The following is a 20,681-nucleotide window of genomic DNA, read 5'->3' on the forward strand; positions in this document are numbered from 1 at the left end:
CAACTCCTAACCCAGACAACCTATCCAGAAGGATACCATGGCCGATGGTATCGAAAGCCGCTGAGAGGTCCAGGAGAATCAACAGGGTCTCAAGTTCATATTCATTGCATCGGTGATGCTATCTAGCCATCTCATCCTCTGCCATCTCCTTCTCCTTTTGCCTTCAATCTTTCCCAGCATCAGATTTCCAGTGAGTTTTCTCTTCACATTAGGTGGCCAAAATATTTGGGCTTCAGTATCTGTCCTTCCAATGAGCACTCAGGGTTGATTTCCTTTAGGACTGACTGATTTCACCTCCTTGCAGTCCAGAGGACTCGTAAGAGTCTTCTCCAGCACTACAGTTCAAAAGCATTAGTCCTTCAGCGCTCAGCCTTCCTTATAGTCCAGCTCTCCCAGCCATACGTTACTACTGGGAAAACCATAGCTTTGATTATATGAACCTTTGTTGGCAAGGTGATGTCTCTGCTTCTTACTAGGCTGTCTAGGTTTGCCATAGCTTTCCTCCCAAGGAGCAAGCGTCTTTTAATTTCATGGCTACAGTCACTGTCTGCGGTGATCTTGGAGCCCAAGAAAGTAAAATCTGTCACTGCTTCCATTTCTTCCCCTTCTATATGCCAGGAAGTGATGGGGCCAGATGCCATGATCTCAGTTTTTTTAATGTTGAGTTTCAAACCAGCTTTTGCACTCTCCTCTTTCACCCTCAACAAGAGGCTCTTTAGATCCTCTTTGCTTTCTGCCATTAGGGTGGTATCGTCTGCGTATCTGAGGTTGTTGATAATTCTCCCGGCAATCTTAATTCCGACCTGTGATTCATCCAACCCGGCGTTTCTCATGATGTACTCTGCATATAAGTTAAATAAGCAGGGCGACAATATACAGCCTTATCGTACTCCTTTCCCAATTTTGAACCAATCGGTTGTTCCATGTCCGGTTCTTACTGTTGCTTCTTGACCCTCGTACAGGTTTCTCAGGAGACAGGTAAGGTGGTCTGGTACTCCCATCTCTTTAAGAATTTGCCAATTTGTTGTGATCCACACAATGAGACTTGTTTCCAAATGACTGTGCATAGAATTATAGCTTTAGTCTTCAGGTAAGTGCTCTTGCTTAGTATCCTTGCATGTGAACAAAGAGAATCAGCCAAATGAAATATTGTCTTGTCTCTGAGCAGACATAATTCTGCAGTGCAAAATGCAGATTATGGGTTTAGGTTATAAAAAGGCTCTATTTAGTTGCAAGCCAACATGAGTTAATTGTTTATGCCATTCTATATAGCAGTAGGTTAGTATGCATGCTTCTTCAATAAATATATGAATGTCAAAATGACGGACTTGAATTAAGTAAATTATTTAGATTACCTCAGTTTTCAACACGAGGTATTGAGCTTGAGTTGACCTCAAATGGTATAAAGGTTCTGTCTGTGATTATTAAATTGTTGTGGATTATTCACATACACATCACTATAGTCCAGAGGTAGGCAACCAGGTTCACTTCTGATGTTTTTTACTGCAATACCCATCAGCCCCAGTCAGCATGGTCAATGGTAAGGAAGGGTACCCGGTTATGGTCAATGAGTGAAGGACATGCATATGGGTAAACTAGCTCTGAGATGTACATTTGATCTCTTTGCGTGTTCTTTATGCCACAAGTGAATGTTACCGAGATGCCCTTTAGATGTTACAGTAGCCTTGAGTTCATGCCATGATATTGTGGTAATGTTTAACGGCCTGTGCAACCGTGTGGCCAGAGAATTGTGTGGGCTATTTCTACAGCATTGCCACAATGGGATGAAAAGTGGCTTCCATGGTGATGCTGTAACATGCAAAGGGCACCTGAAGTAGGAGAGACAACAGAAGAGGAATCTAATTTATATATTTATAATATATATCTCAGCCAATGTAGGATTGGATAGTGCTGTACTGAAAATTTCTCCCACATTTTTTTCTCCCATTCTCATTCAATTTGATAGAAAAGAAATTGCTTTCGAAAAGAAATTCAAAGGAGGCAAAATTTCAGAGAAATTCTCATAGGTTCAGTTTGGGGTTCCTGCATTTACCTTACTTATGAGGTGGCTGAGGAGTGTGCATGAGTGTCCTGTCTGTCACTTTACAATAATTTCTGTGGCAGCCGGTAGCCTCTTTGGCTTCCCACACTTCAGTTAAAGCCGTCATGAGGAAGACATCATGAGGCAATTCCTCCCATGGGGCTTTTTCAGTTCAGAAAGTGCAGGTGACCTGGGAGGCTGTAGAGCAATGGAAAGATGAATAATAGAGAGAGAAAACACATCGAGCACCTTTGACCACCTCGCAGTGATTAGGTAAGCTCAAAACTACCACCAAAAGAAATTCAAAATTCTGCCCCCCAAAAGTGGAAGCCTCAACACAGTTGCTGCTGTTGCCACCTACAAAAGCAGTGCAGTAAACCAAGAACCCTTAGGGAAAAAAAGAAAGAACCTGTGCAACAACCTCTGCCAATAGTGAGCCCTATCTGTAATAAACTGTTGGAGAATGTCTCCTCCCCTAGGAGAAATTTGGTGAAATTGCCCCCCTGCCCCCAATTTCTCTGCCCACAAATAGGCTGGAGAATTTTGAGGAGCCATTTGTGCACAGCTCTAGGACTGGATTATATTACAGTGCATTATAGACTAATTAAAACAGAAACCGATTCCAGCCTTATATGTGAAAATGATATCACTCAAAACTCACTCAAAACTACTGAGGTCTTCGTGTGCTGTTCACTGTTCAGGCAGCTCTGTTGCACTCAGAATAGACAGCAGTAGACTGGTTCCTAAGAAAAGTCATTTTTCCTAGTAATTGCAGGAAAGATAAAAGGTGGCCCACTCTCTTTTGGGTTATATTATCCTGAAAAGCACACTGGAAATTGACAGCAACATATAAGTAAACATCACTCCTCCTCCTCACTACTTCTACTGAAGAAACATCACTGCTACTACTAAATAAACATCAGTACTATGACTACAGTATGTATTCCAGAGGAGAAGCAGTATTGGTCTGTTGTAGCAAAAACAACCAAGAGTCCTGTGGTACATTAAGGACCAACACTGCAGTATAAACCTACGCTATAATGAGCAAGTCTTTAGGCTCTTTGGTTTTTTGCTGCAACAGACTTAACACAGGTACCTCTCTGGAAATTAAAATATTTTAGTTGCCACAGACCTCTTGGTGATTATACTAAAATATATAGTTACACATGCTGAGTTTAAAACAGCTAGTAAAAAAGCTTTTTTGTGGGATGGTGTTACAAGTGCCAAGAGCCAGCCTCATTACAATTCAAGTATCCTTTTCCTTCACAGTTCACAACCAGGGACATCTATTCGTCTTACACCTGGATTCCTTTATCAGATGATGACTGGAGGGAATTCTGTGGGCAGACACACACTCTCTCTCTCTCTCTCTCTTTCTCTCTCTCTCTCTCACACACACACACACGCGCGCGCGCGGGCATAGTGTTCTTGTTTATCAGTATATGAAGACAAGTTTGGTTTGAAAGGCAGGCTTTAAAAAACAACAACTGCAAACCGACAGATTCTCGCTTCCCCGCCTCTCCCACCCCGCGCAGATGGCTTGATGTTTACACGTTTCATGTTCACGGTACCGGGAGTTGTCCTGGCTTAGGATACGGCAAGGGGGAGGCGGGTGGTGCTCTGAGGCGGAGAAGGGTTGCTGCAAACGAAGCAGCAGCCATCTCTCCCGCATCCTTCCAAATCCACATCACCCCAGCTGTCGTCGTCCCCCCGCCCGGCCTTTCTCTCCAGCCAGTAGGGACCCGGGTTGCCACCACGTGAGCTTTTGCCTAGGGCCGCCTCCTCTTGAGCATACCGAGTAGTGGGCGGACTCGCGTCGGGTTTTTCTCCTCCCCTCCCCGGGCAATGTCAGATCCGCTGCAGAAGCGCGGGGGAGCCTGCAAGGCAGGAGGCGGCGGCGGCGGCGCGCGGCTGGCTGGGGCTCCCCAAAGCTCTGCTGTCGAGGAGGAGAGCTAAAGGTCAGGACTAGGGGCTCGCCAAGCAAGGTCGCCTGCGCGGGGAGCGGGGCGTTTATCCCCTTCTCTCCCCCCCTTTTTTTCCTCTCTCTCTCTCCCTGTGTGTGAATATCTCCGGTCCAAAATAGCCCCGTCTGCCGGCTTCCAGGCTGGAGAAGCGCGTTGCGAAACAAAGGACGAGCAAAGGAGAGAAAGGGATTCCCTGCTCGCAGCAAGCCCGCAGCACCGCGCTTGGACAGGACGGACGAGTACCGCCTGCTCGTGAGGACATTTTGCCCGAGGAGACTGAGACATTCTTGACGAGATAACAGACGCCTGCGACCCGTCATCTCACAACGGTGCCGAGCGCTGGCGGGAGGGAGAATTAAGAACAAAAAACCTGACAAGGAAAAGGGAGAAACCCACTCCCAAGCGGGACCCAGTTATTATATTTAGTCAATAAGAGCTGAAGGTTGTCGTGGAACCAAGTGGCTTTCTGCAGCAGCCGCGTGTCTGCGTGAGGGGGCGGAGGCGAAGGGGTGGCGGCGGTGTTTCCCCTCCTTTTCAACGTGGGATTAAATGGCCACGACTGTGGAGCTTTGATGACTTCGGGAGAGGCAGCTCGAATGCTGCAATGCCTCCAGCAGCAGCAGCAGGAGCATCCAGGGCTCTGGTGAAAGGAGGCATTTGAGCCGCAGCAGCTGCTGCACCGGCAGAGGCGAGGGCAGGGGGTGCAATCCCGCAAGGATCGTAGCCCACGCTGCATTTCCTTTCGTTTCCTCCCCTCCCACACACACACACACTGCCTTTCCCCTCCTTCCATCAGCTCTCTTTGTGCTGCCCCCGCCCAAGGGAAGGTGTGGGTGGCTGGCTTAGCACAGACAGGTAGTGCATCTGGGGTCCCCACCTGTCATTTGACTAACTGTCCCCCCCCCCCCCGCTCCAGCAACCTTTGGAGGCTGTTTGGAGCATGGCTACTCTGCTCCGCAAGATTGGGCTCATCCGAATCCACAACAGGGACACGGAGGATCCCAAGCACCACCACCACCACCACCACCGCGGCAGCATCCAGCAGGGCTCATCCTTGCGGGGCAAAAGCAACCAGAAGAACAAGCAGCAGCAGCTGCAAGGGACGCCAGCCAGCGGCTGCGGCAGCCCCAGCAAAGAGAGCTGCAGCAGCAGAGGCAGTAGCCCCGCACGCAACAAGCCCAAGAAGGTGCTGGAGCTGGCAAAGCAGCAGCACGCAGGCCCCGACAGCGCGAAGGAGCAGGGCAAAGAGGCGGGCTCAGCCAAGGAGCAGCCGCTGGGGGGCAGCGGCGGCCGCTCCAGCTCGGCCTTGGCCCCCTCATCGCTGGTGCCAGTCAGCCGGCAGGCACACTGCACGCAAGTGCGCACCCGGCGGCTGATGAAGGAGCTGCAGGACATCTCCCGCCTGAGTGACCGCTTCATCTCGGTGGAGCTGGTGGACGAGAGCCTCTTCGACTGGAACGTGAAGCTGCACCAGGTGGACAAGGACTCGGTGCTGTGGCAGGACATGAAGGAGACCAACACCGAGTACATCCTCCTCAACCTCACCTTCCCGGACAACTTCCCCTTCGCACCGCCTTTCATGCGGGTGCTGAGCCCACGCCTGGAGAACGGCTACGTCCTGGATGGCGGAGCCATCTGCATGGAGCTCCTCACGCCCAGAGGCTGGTCCAGTGCATACACTGTGGAGGCTGTCATGCGCCAGTTTGCTGCCAGCCTTGTCAAAGGCCAGGTAAGGAAGCATCTCCTCTTGGCCGGGCTTTGGGAGCCTCACAGGGCCATGAGTTCAGTGTGAGATGACCCCTTGTGAAGTCCTAGGTGGGACTTAAGCATGTTTGGATGAAATACCCTCTGGCCTGTGAGCTTTCCCGCACTGCTAATATTTGACCAACTGCCCATGTCTCTGATGAGGGAAATGGACTCGGCACATGTTGCTTTGTATGGCGTAGCCTTAGCTTTGTATGGTTGAGCCTAAGCATTGAAAACAGTGTTTCTGGGGAAAGCCAACAGGCTTGGCTCAAATCCATCTCCTCCATACTGGGTTCTGGACTAAGACATTTTGCTGCATTGCATTATCCAAATGGCTGAAGGCGTAGCGTGGCGTGGGAGATCTGTGCTAGGAATTTCCAATTCCCCACCCCCCCATTTTATAGAAGATGTAGAAGGCTCCAAATTTGATCATATTAGCATCGCTGGTTCAGTCAAATTGGGAGCACCTTGCATCTGTTTTGAAATTTTTGTTAGTTTTAAATGGATATCCAGTTATAAATCTCCCATGCTGTGTGTGATTCTGCCCTAAATTGCTTTAGCTAAGTAGCTGAGTTGCATTGTCCAAGAGATGTACCCTGGGGTCCCTTGCAATGGCCAGAGGCTGCTGCAGGGCAGGCAGGGGGGGATCTCTTGGATCATATGCAGTTGTGCCCCAGAATGCTCTACTACAACATTGCAAGGGATTGTGGGATGCCCCACTTGGGACACATGCTGCTTCATTAGTGATTATAAAAATACTTCTGGGCCCCAAATGAACCCTGCCCATAGCCCCAAAGAGGTTATATAGAAGACCCTTTGTCAAAGTGGGTCTTTCCTGGCTACTTTCTGTGGCCCATAATTGTTTACGTAGCATTGGATTGCTGGTGTTTGGAGCTGGGGAAGAGTAGCTGTGAAGATGGGGGAGAGGGTTCTGGTCCATAAATCTTTGTGCTAATGGAAGAAGATGAAAGAGGATGAAGTTCTACAGTATTCTGTAGACTGAGTAGGGGCGTTGCTATTCTAAGGAAAATGTGGCTTTGTGGTGTACACACAAAACAAAGGTTTCTATGATTATAAATGGCCTGGAGAGAGTGAAGAGCGGCTAATTATTCTCCCTTTCTCAACCCACTAGAATTTAAGAGTTATCCAATGAAGTAGTGACTGGCAAAAGTATTTCTTCATAGAACAATAACTTAGGCAATTCCTTCCCACAAGATGTCATTATGGCAGCTACCTCTGATGGCTGAAAAGAAAAACGTAACATATTCATGGAGAACCTGTATGAGTGAGTAAGAGGCAGTACCACCAGATGCTGAGAACAATTAACTGGAGATGGTTAACCCCATTATATGGGCACTTGACTGACTGCATCTGGAGGCACAGAGCTGGAGGAGATGGACCTTTGGTCTCATCCAGCAAAGCCGTTCTTATGGTCTGGCGTGGTTCCGTTCTAACAATGCTCTGACATGGTGCTTTCTATAGCGTGATGCTGTGTGGACGTGAGACATTATGAAATGAAATTAAGCCTCTGGCTTGAAAGGAGAGCCTCTAGCCCCACCTACGTTTGTGTGAGTGTGCATGAGAAAGAGCAGGACATTCCATGTGTATAAGTTCAAATCCTTGCTGAAATTAGTAAGGCAGTAGTGGACTGGAGCCTAAATCAGATAAGTCTACGGTGTCTTCTCGTCCCCAATATCTAAACTGTCTTCCCATTCTGACTGTGCAATCTTAACTAAAGAGACCCACCTTTTACATAGCTAGCTTTATGTCTAAAATCACATACACACAAACACAGCCCCAGTCCTATACATATTTACTCAGATATGTTCAAGAGATTTACACCTAAGTAACTGGGTATAGCACTAAAGCCAAAGTCAAATATGTCTTCAAAATGGAGACAGTAACAGTGAATTACCTTGCTCAGTTCATTGCTTTGTTAGGAGGCCTGGATGGGGAGAGAAATATTTAGGAAGTCAATCTATTCCTCCATACACACACTTTAAAAACAGTGTTTGTAATGGTTGTACCTCCATTGGCTAACTGTAAAATCTATCCAAAGAATGGAATCAGTATCTTAATGTGCTTTGTATCCCTTCCCCTCCTGAAAATATAAGCTGTGATCACAGATCAAAGCAAAATTTGTTTGGTCTGAAATTAGACTTGGTACCTCCTTTAATACTAACCCAGGTGGTGGTTTTAAACTGCGGTGGATTATAACACACTTTTGCAGATTGCAGATTTTTCTTTAGCATCTTTCTGCTTTGCAAACAGCAATATCACTGAGCAAAAAGATTATTAGAACATCGTTAGGTGTTTGGACACAATCCAGTGAAAAGCTCTGCTGCATAAATGCCATTGAAATGAATGTTATGTTCTTGTACACAGATCCCATTCATGTCAATGGGGTTTGGACAGGAGAATTTCCTGCTAGATTGTGTCCTTTGTTTTCTGATTGCTCCAGCATAGGATTTGGAAATGTTACTGTTCAGTTTTAACCTCTAAAGACTCTGTTCCCCTGTGTACAAGATGGATATAAATAGATGGTTTATAACAAATATAAAAATTGGATTAAAAAAAGAATTAATTGGATGTTCATTTAAAAAAACACAGTTAAAATTAAATCTGAATATACAGATGTTGAAAAGGTTGTTTTTTAACCTTTTAAAACTAAATTAATGAATGGCCTTCTATCGAACACATTTGGTTATATGCCACTTCTATGCAAAGAACCACAGGAAAATTACTTTTGAGGCCAAAAAGGCCACAAACATGGCATATTATGACATACGGTATTGTTATTATAGACTTGATACCTTGGGTCAGGTCCCAGATACTGTCCAGAGGATCCCCCAACCTTCTGGAGCAAATATAGGGGGCACATGGGAGAGGGTGTTGCAGGAGGGAAGGGGAATCCATTCTGCCAGCAGCATTTGTTCTACTGGTGGACAGACACCATTGAATACAGCCCCATATATATTACTAGAAGGATCATCCCCTGTGCCCAAATGTATGAGCATGTATGGTCCCCACTTTTATGCTTTTTAACTACCTGAGCTCTTTAGTTTGGTTGGTTTTCAAATTATGAATATTTGCTGTTTTAAAAGTTTTAAGGATTGCCTAGAGAACTCAGCAGGCTATTATAAATGTGAAAACTTTATGTAACATTGAAGCTGCAATCACATATCCATTTTATTTTATAATATTTATATCCTGCCTTTTGATTAAATGATCACCAAGGTGGCTTACAACAAAATTGAAATAACTCCCACACGTACACAAATCCCAAACCCACACAACCCAGCGGCCCTTAGTCCCCTGGTCGACGGATGGGGACAGAGTGTGCCTCTCTTCAGTTCTGCAGTGCCAGAGCAAAGGGAAGATGGATACAAATGCTCTTTTTGACAGGAAGTGAGGAAGCAAGCTTCCTGTAGCTGTTCCCTCTCTGGCTGATGTATGGGGCCAGGTTGGTCTCCTCCTTTTCATGATGTTCTTCCTGGGATACACCCTCTGAGCAGTCCTTAGCTCCCTGGCCAATGGCAGAGGCCAGACTATGGTTCCCAAGGCAACTGATAGTTTGAGTAGAGTGTTGTTTCTCTGGCCTAGAAGTAAATCCCATTGAATTTAGGGGGGGGGGGATTACTTATGAGTAGATATGTGTAGGATTGTACTATTTATGTGTGCTGTTTATCTTAATACATATATTTCAATAAAATAACATGAAATGTTACATTAACTTTTCACATTTATAACAGCCCACTCAGTGTGCTCTATGATTTACTTCTAGTTAATGTTCCTAATACAATGCAGTTTGACACACACAATTAACATCAATTAATAAGCAGTGTACCATGTAACCTTTTCTAAAATAGTAAAATTATCAAGTTTATATATCCAACTAAAAGCATACATCCATAAATAATATAAAGGATATCTTCATAGATAGTCTAAATGTTCTATTTAGTTGTAACCTTATTTCAGTAATTAGATTAACTAGCTGGTATGCATCATTTTTAGGAAAAGTATGATGTACTTTTTTTCTTAGTAATGATTTAAATCACAAAAAAGGCCAGTTTACATCATTGATTTAAACTGAGCTTTCAATTGGTATTTCATTCCTTTCTTAGGCCATAATACATACCCTCTTAATTTAAATGAATCTACCTTGCCTGCTTAAAGTATTGGCAGGCTTCCTAAAAACACCAAAGTCAAATTGTCTTTGTGTCATTAGACTCAAATCAGTTTTCAGTGGGAAAAGATCTTTGTCTGGTGGAGGATACACAAAATGGATATCATAAATGTACAAGTGATTGACACTCCATTTTATGGACAAGAAGTGAAGAAAACCATATTATCTACTTTTGTTCTGCTTTATTAGAAACAAACATTCAAACATTATAAAACATGCAATTTCAGATAAAATAAGTGGTTTATGGTACTTGTCATAATTATTTGTGCCATTGAAATACTATCTTATCTTTCAGTTTCCCACAAATCTGCCATTATTTGATATATTTCATGGAGAAACCTGTCCATTTTGGGATTAGAGGTTGGGGAGAGGTGGTTGCACATTTAATTAAACAAGTATATTGCTTCATCTTTTAGGACTAGATGGGGTGCGGGGACTACTTTCCCATTCATATGACCCCTTTCATTACTTATATGAGTAATTCATCTCACTTCAGTCCTAATGTGAGCGGTTGTGAGCAATTGTAATGTGTTTGTTAAATTCTTGCAATTTAAAAAATAGGTTTTTACTGACTCAACAGTGACCCTGCTAAAAAAAAGGCAAAGAATCTTGTGGTATCTTAAAGATGAACGAGCTTCATCTCCTTCATCTTTCATCTCCTTCATCAGGAAAAACTTCCTGACTGTTAGAGCAATACAACAATGGAACCAATGACCTAGGGAGGTACTGGGCTCTCCCACACTGGAGGCCTTCAAGATGAGGCTGGACAGCCATCTGTCGGGGATGCTCTGACTTGGATTCCTGCATTGAGCAGGGGGTTGGACTCGATGGCCTTGTAGGCCCCTTCCAACCCTACTATTCCAACCTCACAACTCAGTTTGTGCCCTGTTCTATGTTGCCCAAAGAGGTCAGGTTCCATTGAGCACCTGGGATTTAAGCAAACAGTTGTCAGTGAAAAAGGGGTTTAAGTAATAGGTTCACAATATGCAAAAATGTAGTGGCTTATCTCTTCCAGTGTTACTCCATTCCCTTAATAGAGCTCATGTTTCACATGTCTATGAATAAGGAATGAAATGTATAAAATCTATGAACCCAGCTTAAACTATTCTAATGTTCCTGCCCTCAATAAAATAGTTCAGTATGCACCGTTTTAAAATGAATAACTAAAACAAAGAACGGTTTAAGTATTTTTGAACACATTCTACTCCTTTAACCCTTCCTTTTTTAATCAAAAGGGGGGAATCAAAAATACCATACTGTGATATTGCATAAGAAAAATACTTTTTTTTAGGTAAAGGCTTTTTTAAAAAACTGCAGTCCTAAAGACACTTACTAGGGAGGAAGCCTCATTGAATACAGTGGGATTTACTTCTGAGTAAACAGGCATAGGATTGCTAATCTGCTAATTATTCACAATGTAATATTTTCATTGGCATTCTATCATTGCTTTTTAATTCTTATAATTACTGGAAACTATTCGCATCTTTCTGCTTGTTGAACAGCAAAGAGAAAGAGCTGAGGTAAATATTGTCAATACTTTCATAAGGGTTTGTTCTAATTTTTAAAATTTGAAGGTAATTGAAAAAAGAAAAGGGGAGGTAGTATTAATAGTACAGTGTGGTCAGTGGTTGCTTGATAATCTGAGTAACTGCTATCTAGTAGTCAGATCCACCCCTGTGTAATACCAGTTGCATTATATAACCTTGATGATTCTGTTGCATAAGACAGCCTGTAGAAAAGCTCTGACTGCAAGAGACACTTGAGAATCCTGATTCCATTTGCTCAGCTAGTAGCCTTTGTGACTGTTAGTTTAAAAGAGTTACTTCACTGAGAGAGAAAACATCTTTCAATCTTCCAGGAGACAGGGTAAAATATAGTCACTGATCTTCTGAAACCCTTAAAAATTGACATCTTGTAGCACTTATAAGATTCCCATTCAGATAGCTTCTGCCAGGTTAATTAGGCAATGCTGATATAGTGGGTCTTCAACATTTCTAGATATGATCCACTTTTTATTCCAGCCTGCAACATGGAGCCCACTTTTAATGTTTTTACTTTTATATCTTGATTAGAATTATATCTATACCTGCCTATTTCTCTTATTCTCTGTTTCTCTGCTCTCCTCTTTTTCTTTCTTTCCTTCTCTCCATTGCTGTCCAAAATATGACTGTGGTAGCCCCACTGTGATCCATGTTTAAGATCAAGTCATAATTCAGATATGAGTTGTGACACATCCGTTGAAGTGGAAAGTTATCAGGGCTCATTGGTGAGAAAATCATTCATGGCAGACAAGACATCATTAATTATCTTGTCCTGTAATGTGCAGCTGCAAGATAAACTTGGGTCAATTCTAGGCTACGCTTTCTACGCTCACATGGGTCAACAGGAACCCAACAGATCTGGCCATTACCAAGAAACATAGGAAGCTGATTTGTACCAAGTCAGATCAGATCATCAGTCCCTTATTGTCCACACTGACTGGGGGCAGCTCTCTGGTTTCAGACAACAAACTTTCCCAGGCCTACCTGGAAATGCAGAGATTGAACCTGACACCTCTTGCATACAGATCATGTGTTCTTCCACTTAGCTCTTGCCCTTTCCCCAAAGACAAACATCCTTGGGTGGACTCTAAACTTTTGGTTAACCAGCAGACATGCTAACAGACTGTGCCACATTGTCCTGCATGAATTGAGTGTGAACCCTAGAACATGTCCTAGAATTCTTGGCAGTATACTCTGGATCTATGGCAGTCATGTTGACATGGAATGGAAAATGCTCTCTTAAGGTAGAAACTCCGCAAACCACAAGGATACTTACCAGCATATCAGCAAAGCGTTACAAAATGTGATGTCCTGCCAGGTTTGTAGGAATATTAAACACAAATGCTCATAGATCAAGGTGACAGTCTCCAAACCAGTGACGCTGACTCTTAAACTCATTTTAAAAAAATATTGCCACTTTTAAATTGTGATCTAAACATGAATCATACTCGTGTGAAGAGCTTACTAAGAATATTTGAAGAGCCCTGTTGGATTAGGCCAAAGGCCTATCTAGGGCTCCTTCACACTCAGTTTTTATCTTGTGATTGAGATTGCTCCTTCATGGATGTTTGCAGGCTCTTTACATGACGCTGTGATCATTCAAGGCATCTCCTGCGCTAAATGCCCTTTGTTCCGTTGTTAAATAAATTGCAGATATTGAGCTATCAAATTATCCCATTGTGTTCTGCTTCAGTTTCCTCCGTGAAAAGAGTAAAAGTGGCAAGAAGAGGAGCAAGATCAATGAAAGATAATGGAAGACTCAGATACGGGGAGAAGGAGGGGGAAGGGGGTGGGGAGAAAGGAAGCACATGAAAAAGGGAGTCATTGTGATCCTGCATTTAAAACAGAATTAGAAAGCCCCATTTTAAATGCAGGATTTTAAGCTGGTGTAGAGATGCCCCTAGTTCAGCATCCTGTTTCCCATAATGGCCAACCAGATGCCTCTGGGAAGCCCATAAGTAGGAAATGAGGGCAATAGCCATCTCCCACTGTTGTTCACCAGAAACTGCTATTCCACGGTATGCTGCCTTTGATCCTGGAGGTAGTATATAGCCATCATGACTAATAGCCATTGACAGACCTGACCTATCTTCCATGAATGGGTCTAATTCCTTTTTAAAGCCTTCTAACTTGATGGCTTATCACCACATCTTGCAATAGTGAATTCCATAATTTAACTATGCACTGTGTGAAGAAGTACTTGCTTTTGTATGTCTTGAAGCTCCTGAGGGAGAAAAAAATAGTCTATCCAGTTTCTTCACGCCATGTCTGATTTATATACCTATATAATCCCCTCCCTTACCTTTTTCTAAACTAAAAAGCCCCAGATGTTGTAACCTTTTCTTGTAGGTGAATTGCTCCAGCCCCTGATGATTTTGGTTGCCCATTTCTCTACCTTTTCCCAGCTCTACAATATCCTTTTAAGGATGGGCAATGATTCCAAGTGTGGTCACACCACAGTTTGTATAAAGGCATTACTATATGGCAGACTTATTTTTGATCCCTTTCCTAATGATTACTAACATGCTTTTTCATAGATGCCTTACGCTGGGTCAATACTTTGAGCTTTCCACCACAACTCCAGGGTCTATTTTCTGGTCAGTCACTGCCAGTTGAGACCTCATCATGTATATATAAAATTGGGATTTTTTGCCCTGATGTGCATCATTCTACATTTACTTACACTCATCCTCATTTTCCATTTTATTGCCCTTGACAAAGTTTGGAGAGATCCTTTCAGAAGTCTTCGCAATCCCTTTTTGTTTTCACTACCCTGAATAATTTGGCATGATCAACTAACTGGACCATCTCATTGCTCACCCCTAACTCTGGATCCCATATGAGCAAGTTACAAAGCATTGGTCCCAATATAGATCCTTGAGGGACCCCAATTCTTACACCCCTCTGTTGTGAGAACTGTCCACATATTCCTACTCTCTGCTTCCTGTTCTTTAACTAGTTACTAATGCATGAGAGGACACATCCAGTTATCCTATGACTACTCAGTTCCTCAGGAGCCTTTAGTGAGGGATTTGTCAAAAGCCTTTTGAAAGTCTGAAGTACACAGTGTCTACTGGATCACCCATATTCATACATTTTCTACTTTTGCAGAAGCCATGTTGATTCTTCTTAAGCAAGACTTTTCTTTACATATTTTTAGAAACAATTTGTTTAATACTGCTTCTCATCAATTTATCTAGCATAGACATTAAGCTAATTGGCCATTAATTTTCTGGATGCCTTCTTAAAAACTGGTGTTATATTGGATGCTTTCCAGTTGTCTGGTTCAGAGGTCAATCTGTATAGAGAGCCAATGTGGCATAGTGATTAGTGTGTTGGACTCTAATGAAGCTCACTGGGTGATTTTGTGCAAGTTGGTAGGCGGGTTTGCATGATCATGGGAAAATAAGCCACAGTGACTTATTTCCTCTCCCCACGCATCCCAGTCGCAAACCCACCGAATTAGCATAATAATTACCCTTTCTGGGCATGAATTGTCATGACATCTGAACCTGGTGAGGGTGGATGGCTGGGGTAGTTTACAAACCACCCTGAAACCCTAGTACAAGCCATGGGTTTCTGGATGCTTTGTAAACCACCTCAGCCACCTACCCTTGCTGAGTTCGGACATCACAACAGTCTGTACCCAGCAAGGGTAATTATGCTAATTATGTGGCTTGCGACCAGCATGTGCATGGAGGGAAAATAAGCCACCATGGCTCATTTCCCCTCCATAATTCTGCAATCCAGTCACTGACACTCGGCCTAAACCACCTGATAGGATTTTTGTAAAGATAAAATGGAGAGGGGGAGGCCCATTAAGTCGCCTTGGGTTACTTGCAAGAGGAGAAAAGTGGGGTATAAATGTAATAGTAAATGTCATAATATAAATAACTTAGAGATGTTACATATTTTGTTTAACAATCAGCAATTTCACATTTGAGTTATTTAAGAACTCTCAGATGAATACTGTCCAGACCTGGTGATTTGTAAATTTTTAACCTGTTAATGAGGCCCAGAACTTCATCTCCAGTCACCACTATTTGCCTCAGTTCCTCAGATTATCTCCTGGAAAATGTCATTTCAGTCATGAGTCTCTGCCCTATATCTTTGACAGTAAAGGAAATGCCAATAATTCGTCCAGCTTTTCTGCAATCTCCATATCCTCCATTAGAACATCTTTACATTCTTGTTGTCCAACTACCTCGCTAGCCAGTTTCTTTCTTCTGATGCATTCAGAGATTTTTTTCCAGTTCATACTTGCTTTATAATGGGATATTTGAATGGGATGTATGTGCTCAGCATCAGTGCATGAATAGATATTTTACCTAATGATATTAAAGGCAAAACTCAAGTACTTTGGCCACATAATGAGAAGACAGGATACCCTGGAGAAGATGCTGATGCTAGGGAAAGTGGAAGGCAAAAGGAAGAGGGGCCGACCAAGGGCAAGATGGATGGAGGATATTCTGGAGGTGACGGACTCGACCTTGGGGGAGCTGAGGGCAGCGACGGCCAACAGGAAGCTCTGGCGTTGGCTGGTCCATGAAGTCACGAAGAGTCGGAAGCGACTGACTGAATAAATAACAACAACAGGTTCTTCCTAGAAATATTTTTCCACTTTAATCTCCAGCAATTTCTATCATTTGAAAAGCAATTGAAATGTTTTTATTCATCTGCAAGTAAAGTAAATGCTATTGAGAGTTTTTTGATAAAGTGATGAATATCTCTGTAGTTCAGGAAAGGATTTAAGTCATTCAGTCAGCCCATCTAAACACCCTAGAATTTGTAAGAGTTGTATCTCTCGATATAAAACTCCCTTCCCCTATTAGTATACCGTTGTGCAATCAGCCCAGAGAACCTATGGTGGGGCTATGTAGATAGGTGCAGAATTTATTCTCAACAGCTGGAACCATCAGGGCAGGGAGCAGATTTAGTCCCTGCTTCAATGGTGTCCCCAAGTGCCCCCCTTTACATTCTCCCATATAAGTGAATGATCACCATTCACTCTTATATGAAAAAGAAAAATGCTGCTCTTGAGGACAGTTGTTGCAGTGAAAGAAAAACCTGCCTTTCACCTCTGACCTTGGGTGATTGAACCTTTGATGGGGTGCAATGACTCAGCAGATTCTCCATCACTATACAGGCTTTCTGGACACAGATACACACATTAGCTCTCTTCAGGCATTCTTCCCTCTGTGTTGAATGAACGTGTGAGGAGAGGAGTGCTCCCGCCCTGCCCTCCTCCATCATCACATCCCTTAAAATCAGGGATCTTAATTGTGTGGAGAGCCTCCACGGATACAGGATGCTCTCTTTTTCAGACCATCACCTTCAATACCTGCAGAGCTGGAGCACTCCCTCTCCTTGTTTTCTGATTGAATCTGGGAATTAGAAGACCTGAATAGGGCTATTATCAGTCCTTTGTTGTTGTTCAGTCGTTCAGTCGTGTCCGACTTTTTGTGACCCCATGGACCATTTTGCCAGTAAATGAACTAAATAACAGTTGCCATTAAAGGGGCCCCCTTGTGGTAGCTGAAAGGTGGAAACTAGCCCTTAGCGTGATTTTATAGAAGGGAGACTGTGGGTCAAAGGAAAAGCAGAATATTAATGACCAAAAAATTGGATCTGTAATGTAATGGCCCAGTGAAGTTTTACTGCAAATACTGGATATGATCCTGCCAAAGTTAAATACTCTTAAGTTTCCTTGATTCTACATGTGTGTCCTTAATATCTGAAACCAATTAGGCTTCCAAATTTTTAATCCTGTCTGGATTATACCCATTCATTGCAAGCAGTGATTTTAGAAATTTGTTTAATAGAAATATGTGACCATGAAATTTGCTTCACCTCATAAGTAAATCATGTACAGTGAGAATATGAAAAAGTTGAAATATTTTAATAGATATATTAAATAAGTGATTTGTTTGCTTATATATTCATTCTTTACCAGAAGACTGTATTGCAGAACTTTGTGATTTTGGAAATGTGCAAGATAGACAGAACTTCAGGCTGCAATAAATCCTGCCCATATTTACTTGTGTGCGAATCCCACTGGCAGTCAGCAGGATTTGCCCAGGATTTGCAGATTGCACATTTGTATCCAAAAGCCACAGTTCTCCAGGTCTAAGTGTGTACACAGCCAGCATTTTCCTTAATTTATGATTTAGTAGTTCCCTCCCATCCTCCTTAGTGTAAAACTGGTTGAATTTTTTCAGCCCTTGCCAGGGTTTGATCCTGCACAAAACTATCCCTGAGCTTATGCTTTAAAGCTGACCCTTGAAAGATGCTCTTTCCATTGTATTCTTTTTTTTGCCTTTCCTGTCTTTTTGCTTTCCCATGCAGGAGGAGAGCCTCTCCTTTCCCCTCTGTAATTCTCCTTTGTGAAAGGTTATGAGTCAGGCAGATGGAGTCCTGATTTTGCCCATTTTGTAACATTTAGATAAACCCGTAGAGCATGTCTACACCAGCCTTAAATCCCACATTTAAAACGGGGCTTTCTGTTTCTGTTTTAAATGCAGGGTCACAACAGACTCCCTTTACTCGTGCTTCCTTTCCCCCTTCTTCTCCGCCTTATCTGAGTCTTCTGTATGTTTCATTGACCTAGCTCCTCTTCTTGCAGCTTTTCCTTTTTCACAGAGGGAACTCAAGCAGAACGTAAGCGGGGTAATTTGACACCTCATTATCTTCAATCTTTTTAAAAACGGAATAAAGGTCATTTAGTGCAGGAGACACCCTGGAGGTTCACAACATCATCTAAAGGGCCCACAAACTTCCATGAGTGAGCAATCTCAATAGCAGGATAAAAGCTCCATGTGAAGAAGCCCCTAGACTGCAACTACACATTTGGGGACAGATTTTTGGGACTGGAAATCAAGGACTTGCTGACCAGCTGCAAAGAGGTGATTTGCAGTGGAGAAGTAATAGATGTGGGGGAATTTGTGAGTAACCCTTTTCCCACCATCAACTTTTCCCTGTAGCCCTTTCCCCCCGGTCAGTTTCCTCCAGTAAAACAGCAAATACATGTCCAGAATAGTGCTGTGCCGAAAATTTCTCCCACATTTTTTTTACCATTCTCATTCAAGTTGATAGAAAAGAAATTCTAAGGAGAAGAAATTTTAGAGGAATTCTCATGGTTTGGCGTTCTTGTCCTTAATTTACTTATGAGGTGGCTATGGAGTGTGTGTGATTGTCCTGTCTGTCATTGTACAATAATCTCTGTGGCAGCCTGCACCCTCCTCATCTTCCCTCACTTCAGTTAAAGCTGTCATGAGGAAGACATCATGAGGTAATTAGTTTAGGAATGGCAGATGACCTGGGAGGCTGCAGAGCAATGGAAAGATGTGTAATAGAGAGAGAAAACACACAATACCTTCGGCCACCTTCCAGTGATTAGGTAAGCTCAAAAACCAAAAGAAATTCACAATTCTGCCTCAGAAAAATGGAAGCCTCAACATAATTGATGCTGTTGCCACTTGCAAGAGCGCTGCAATAAACCAAAAACTCCCAGGGAAAAAAGAACGAACCTGTGCTACAACCCCTGCCAATAGTGAGCCCTATCTGTGAGAAATTGTTGGAGGAGAAATTTCCCCTAGGAGAAATTCAGTGAAATTGTCCCCACAATGTCTGTGCCCGCAAATAGGCTGGAGAATTTTGAAAGGCCATTTGCCCTCAGCTCTAGTCCAGAAGCCTGCACAGGGGGAAAAGCTGCTGGTGGAGGGTAGAGTTGCAGGGGGGAAAAGGTGGTGTGGGAAGGTTAAATACTCCTTCCTCTCCAACACTTTTGTCCTACAGATTGCCCTCTCACTCCTCTACCTTGCAGCTTTTCACTGAAGTGAAAAAGCTTTTCACTCACTTTATCACTTTTCACTCTTCCTGTACTTGTATCTACAGCCAAATATGTAGTCCTGGCCTTTATTCCAACACCCAGCACAAACAGCAACGGCAGCTGTTTCAATTTCATGATCAGACTTTTATAACATACATCACATTTTTAAATGTTTAATGTGTTTTACAATTTTTATCTTGTTTGCCAAGTTAACAACTTGTATGTTTATGTCTTTTTAAAATTGACTTTCCTGTTTTTTAAGAGCGGCTGGTGATGGCAAAACAGTTAAAACACATGTTAAAACCACATCAGCAACCACTGTATTAAAATCAGTTTGTACAATCTTAATTTAAAATAGCAGCTGGCCACGCACACACACACACACACACACACACACACGTACCCCCTATGCCCCAAAGCCAGGCACAGCACATAGGTCTTTGCTGTTTGTTTTTTTAAAAAATAGGGATGATGTAGCAATGCAAGCTTCTTCAGGGAAGGTATTCCACATCCGTCGTGCACAACCTGGAAGGCGCACTCCTGTTAAAGGCTTTAAAAATGGTTAATGCAGTTACTTGAAGGACAAGCTGTCACATCTGTTTTTTAAATTAAATTGTGTATTGAACAGTGAGCTTGCATTTGTACATTTTCTATTCTAACAGAGTTTTGTGTCAATTTGATTGCCGTTTGAGAAGGTGATTGGTAGGAAATCAATGTTCTGTTTCACACTTAATAAGATGTTGTAGTTTTCAAGAATCATAGCCTAGATAGGTTGCCTTATAAGTGTTAAAGAGAGCACGTGGTGCATTTTCAGATTATATATCTGAAAAGTGCTGGGACTATGTGACAGCTTTATTGTATCAGTCGTGCTGGCTGCCATTTGGTTTCAATTCAAGGAGCTGGTTATGAACGTAAAACCCAGAGGGAGCACTCCTCTGGCTCCTAGACAGTGTCTGAGGGGCCATAGGAATGTTCAGAGTCCCCACTCCAAGGTCAGAGACACCGCTCCGACCTCAGAAGGAGGAGATACGACCCTCTCCCCTTTACAGCCAGTGTGGAAAGAATGGCACAGGCTGCCCTCCAAAGGCAGGAACTCAGCCTCAGAGAGGGGAAAGGGGGGGCATTTCAATCAATAGGATTGTGCCCTAAATGTATTGGGACTGACTGGCTACAGACTGGCTCCTTGAAGGACCATCTCCTACCATGTGAACTTTCCTGTCCTTTAAGATCAGCACCTGTGACCCTCTGGCGGGTGCTGTTGCCTTCAGAGGCATGGTTGGTGGCAACATGCAAGAGACTTTCTCAGTGGCAGTGCCCATCTGTGGAACTCCCTGCCCTAAGCAATTAGTCCTCCTCTTTACCTGTTTTCCACCAG

General features: G+C 43.2%; 1 protein-coding gene across 1 annotated transcript in view; it reads left to right on the forward strand.

The window, feature by feature from the left end:
* The first annotated feature begins 3,852 nt into the window (after nucleotides 1-3,852).
* UBE2QL1 (ubiquitin conjugating enzyme E2 QL1) overlaps nucleotides 3,853-20,681 on the forward strand; it is a 31,471-nt gene continuing 14,642 nt past the window's right edge. The window contains exons 1-2 of the mRNA XM_084848158.1: nucleotides 3,853-3,999; nucleotides 4,922-5,734. Coding sequence (XP_084704284.1) covers nucleotides 4,946-5,734 — 789 coding nt within the window. The 5' untranslated portion in view covers nucleotides 3,853-3,999; nucleotides 4,922-4,945. The remainder of the gene's footprint in view (nucleotides 4,000-4,921; nucleotides 5,735-20,681) is intronic.

This window comes from Heloderma suspectum, chromosome 4 (genome assembly GCF_057233095.1).
Source record: "Heloderma suspectum isolate Gila_16-S chromosome 4, 16-S_ref, whole genome shotgun sequence".
Taxonomy (NCBI): Eukaryota; Metazoa; Chordata; class Lepidosauria; order Squamata; family Helodermatidae; genus Heloderma; species Heloderma suspectum.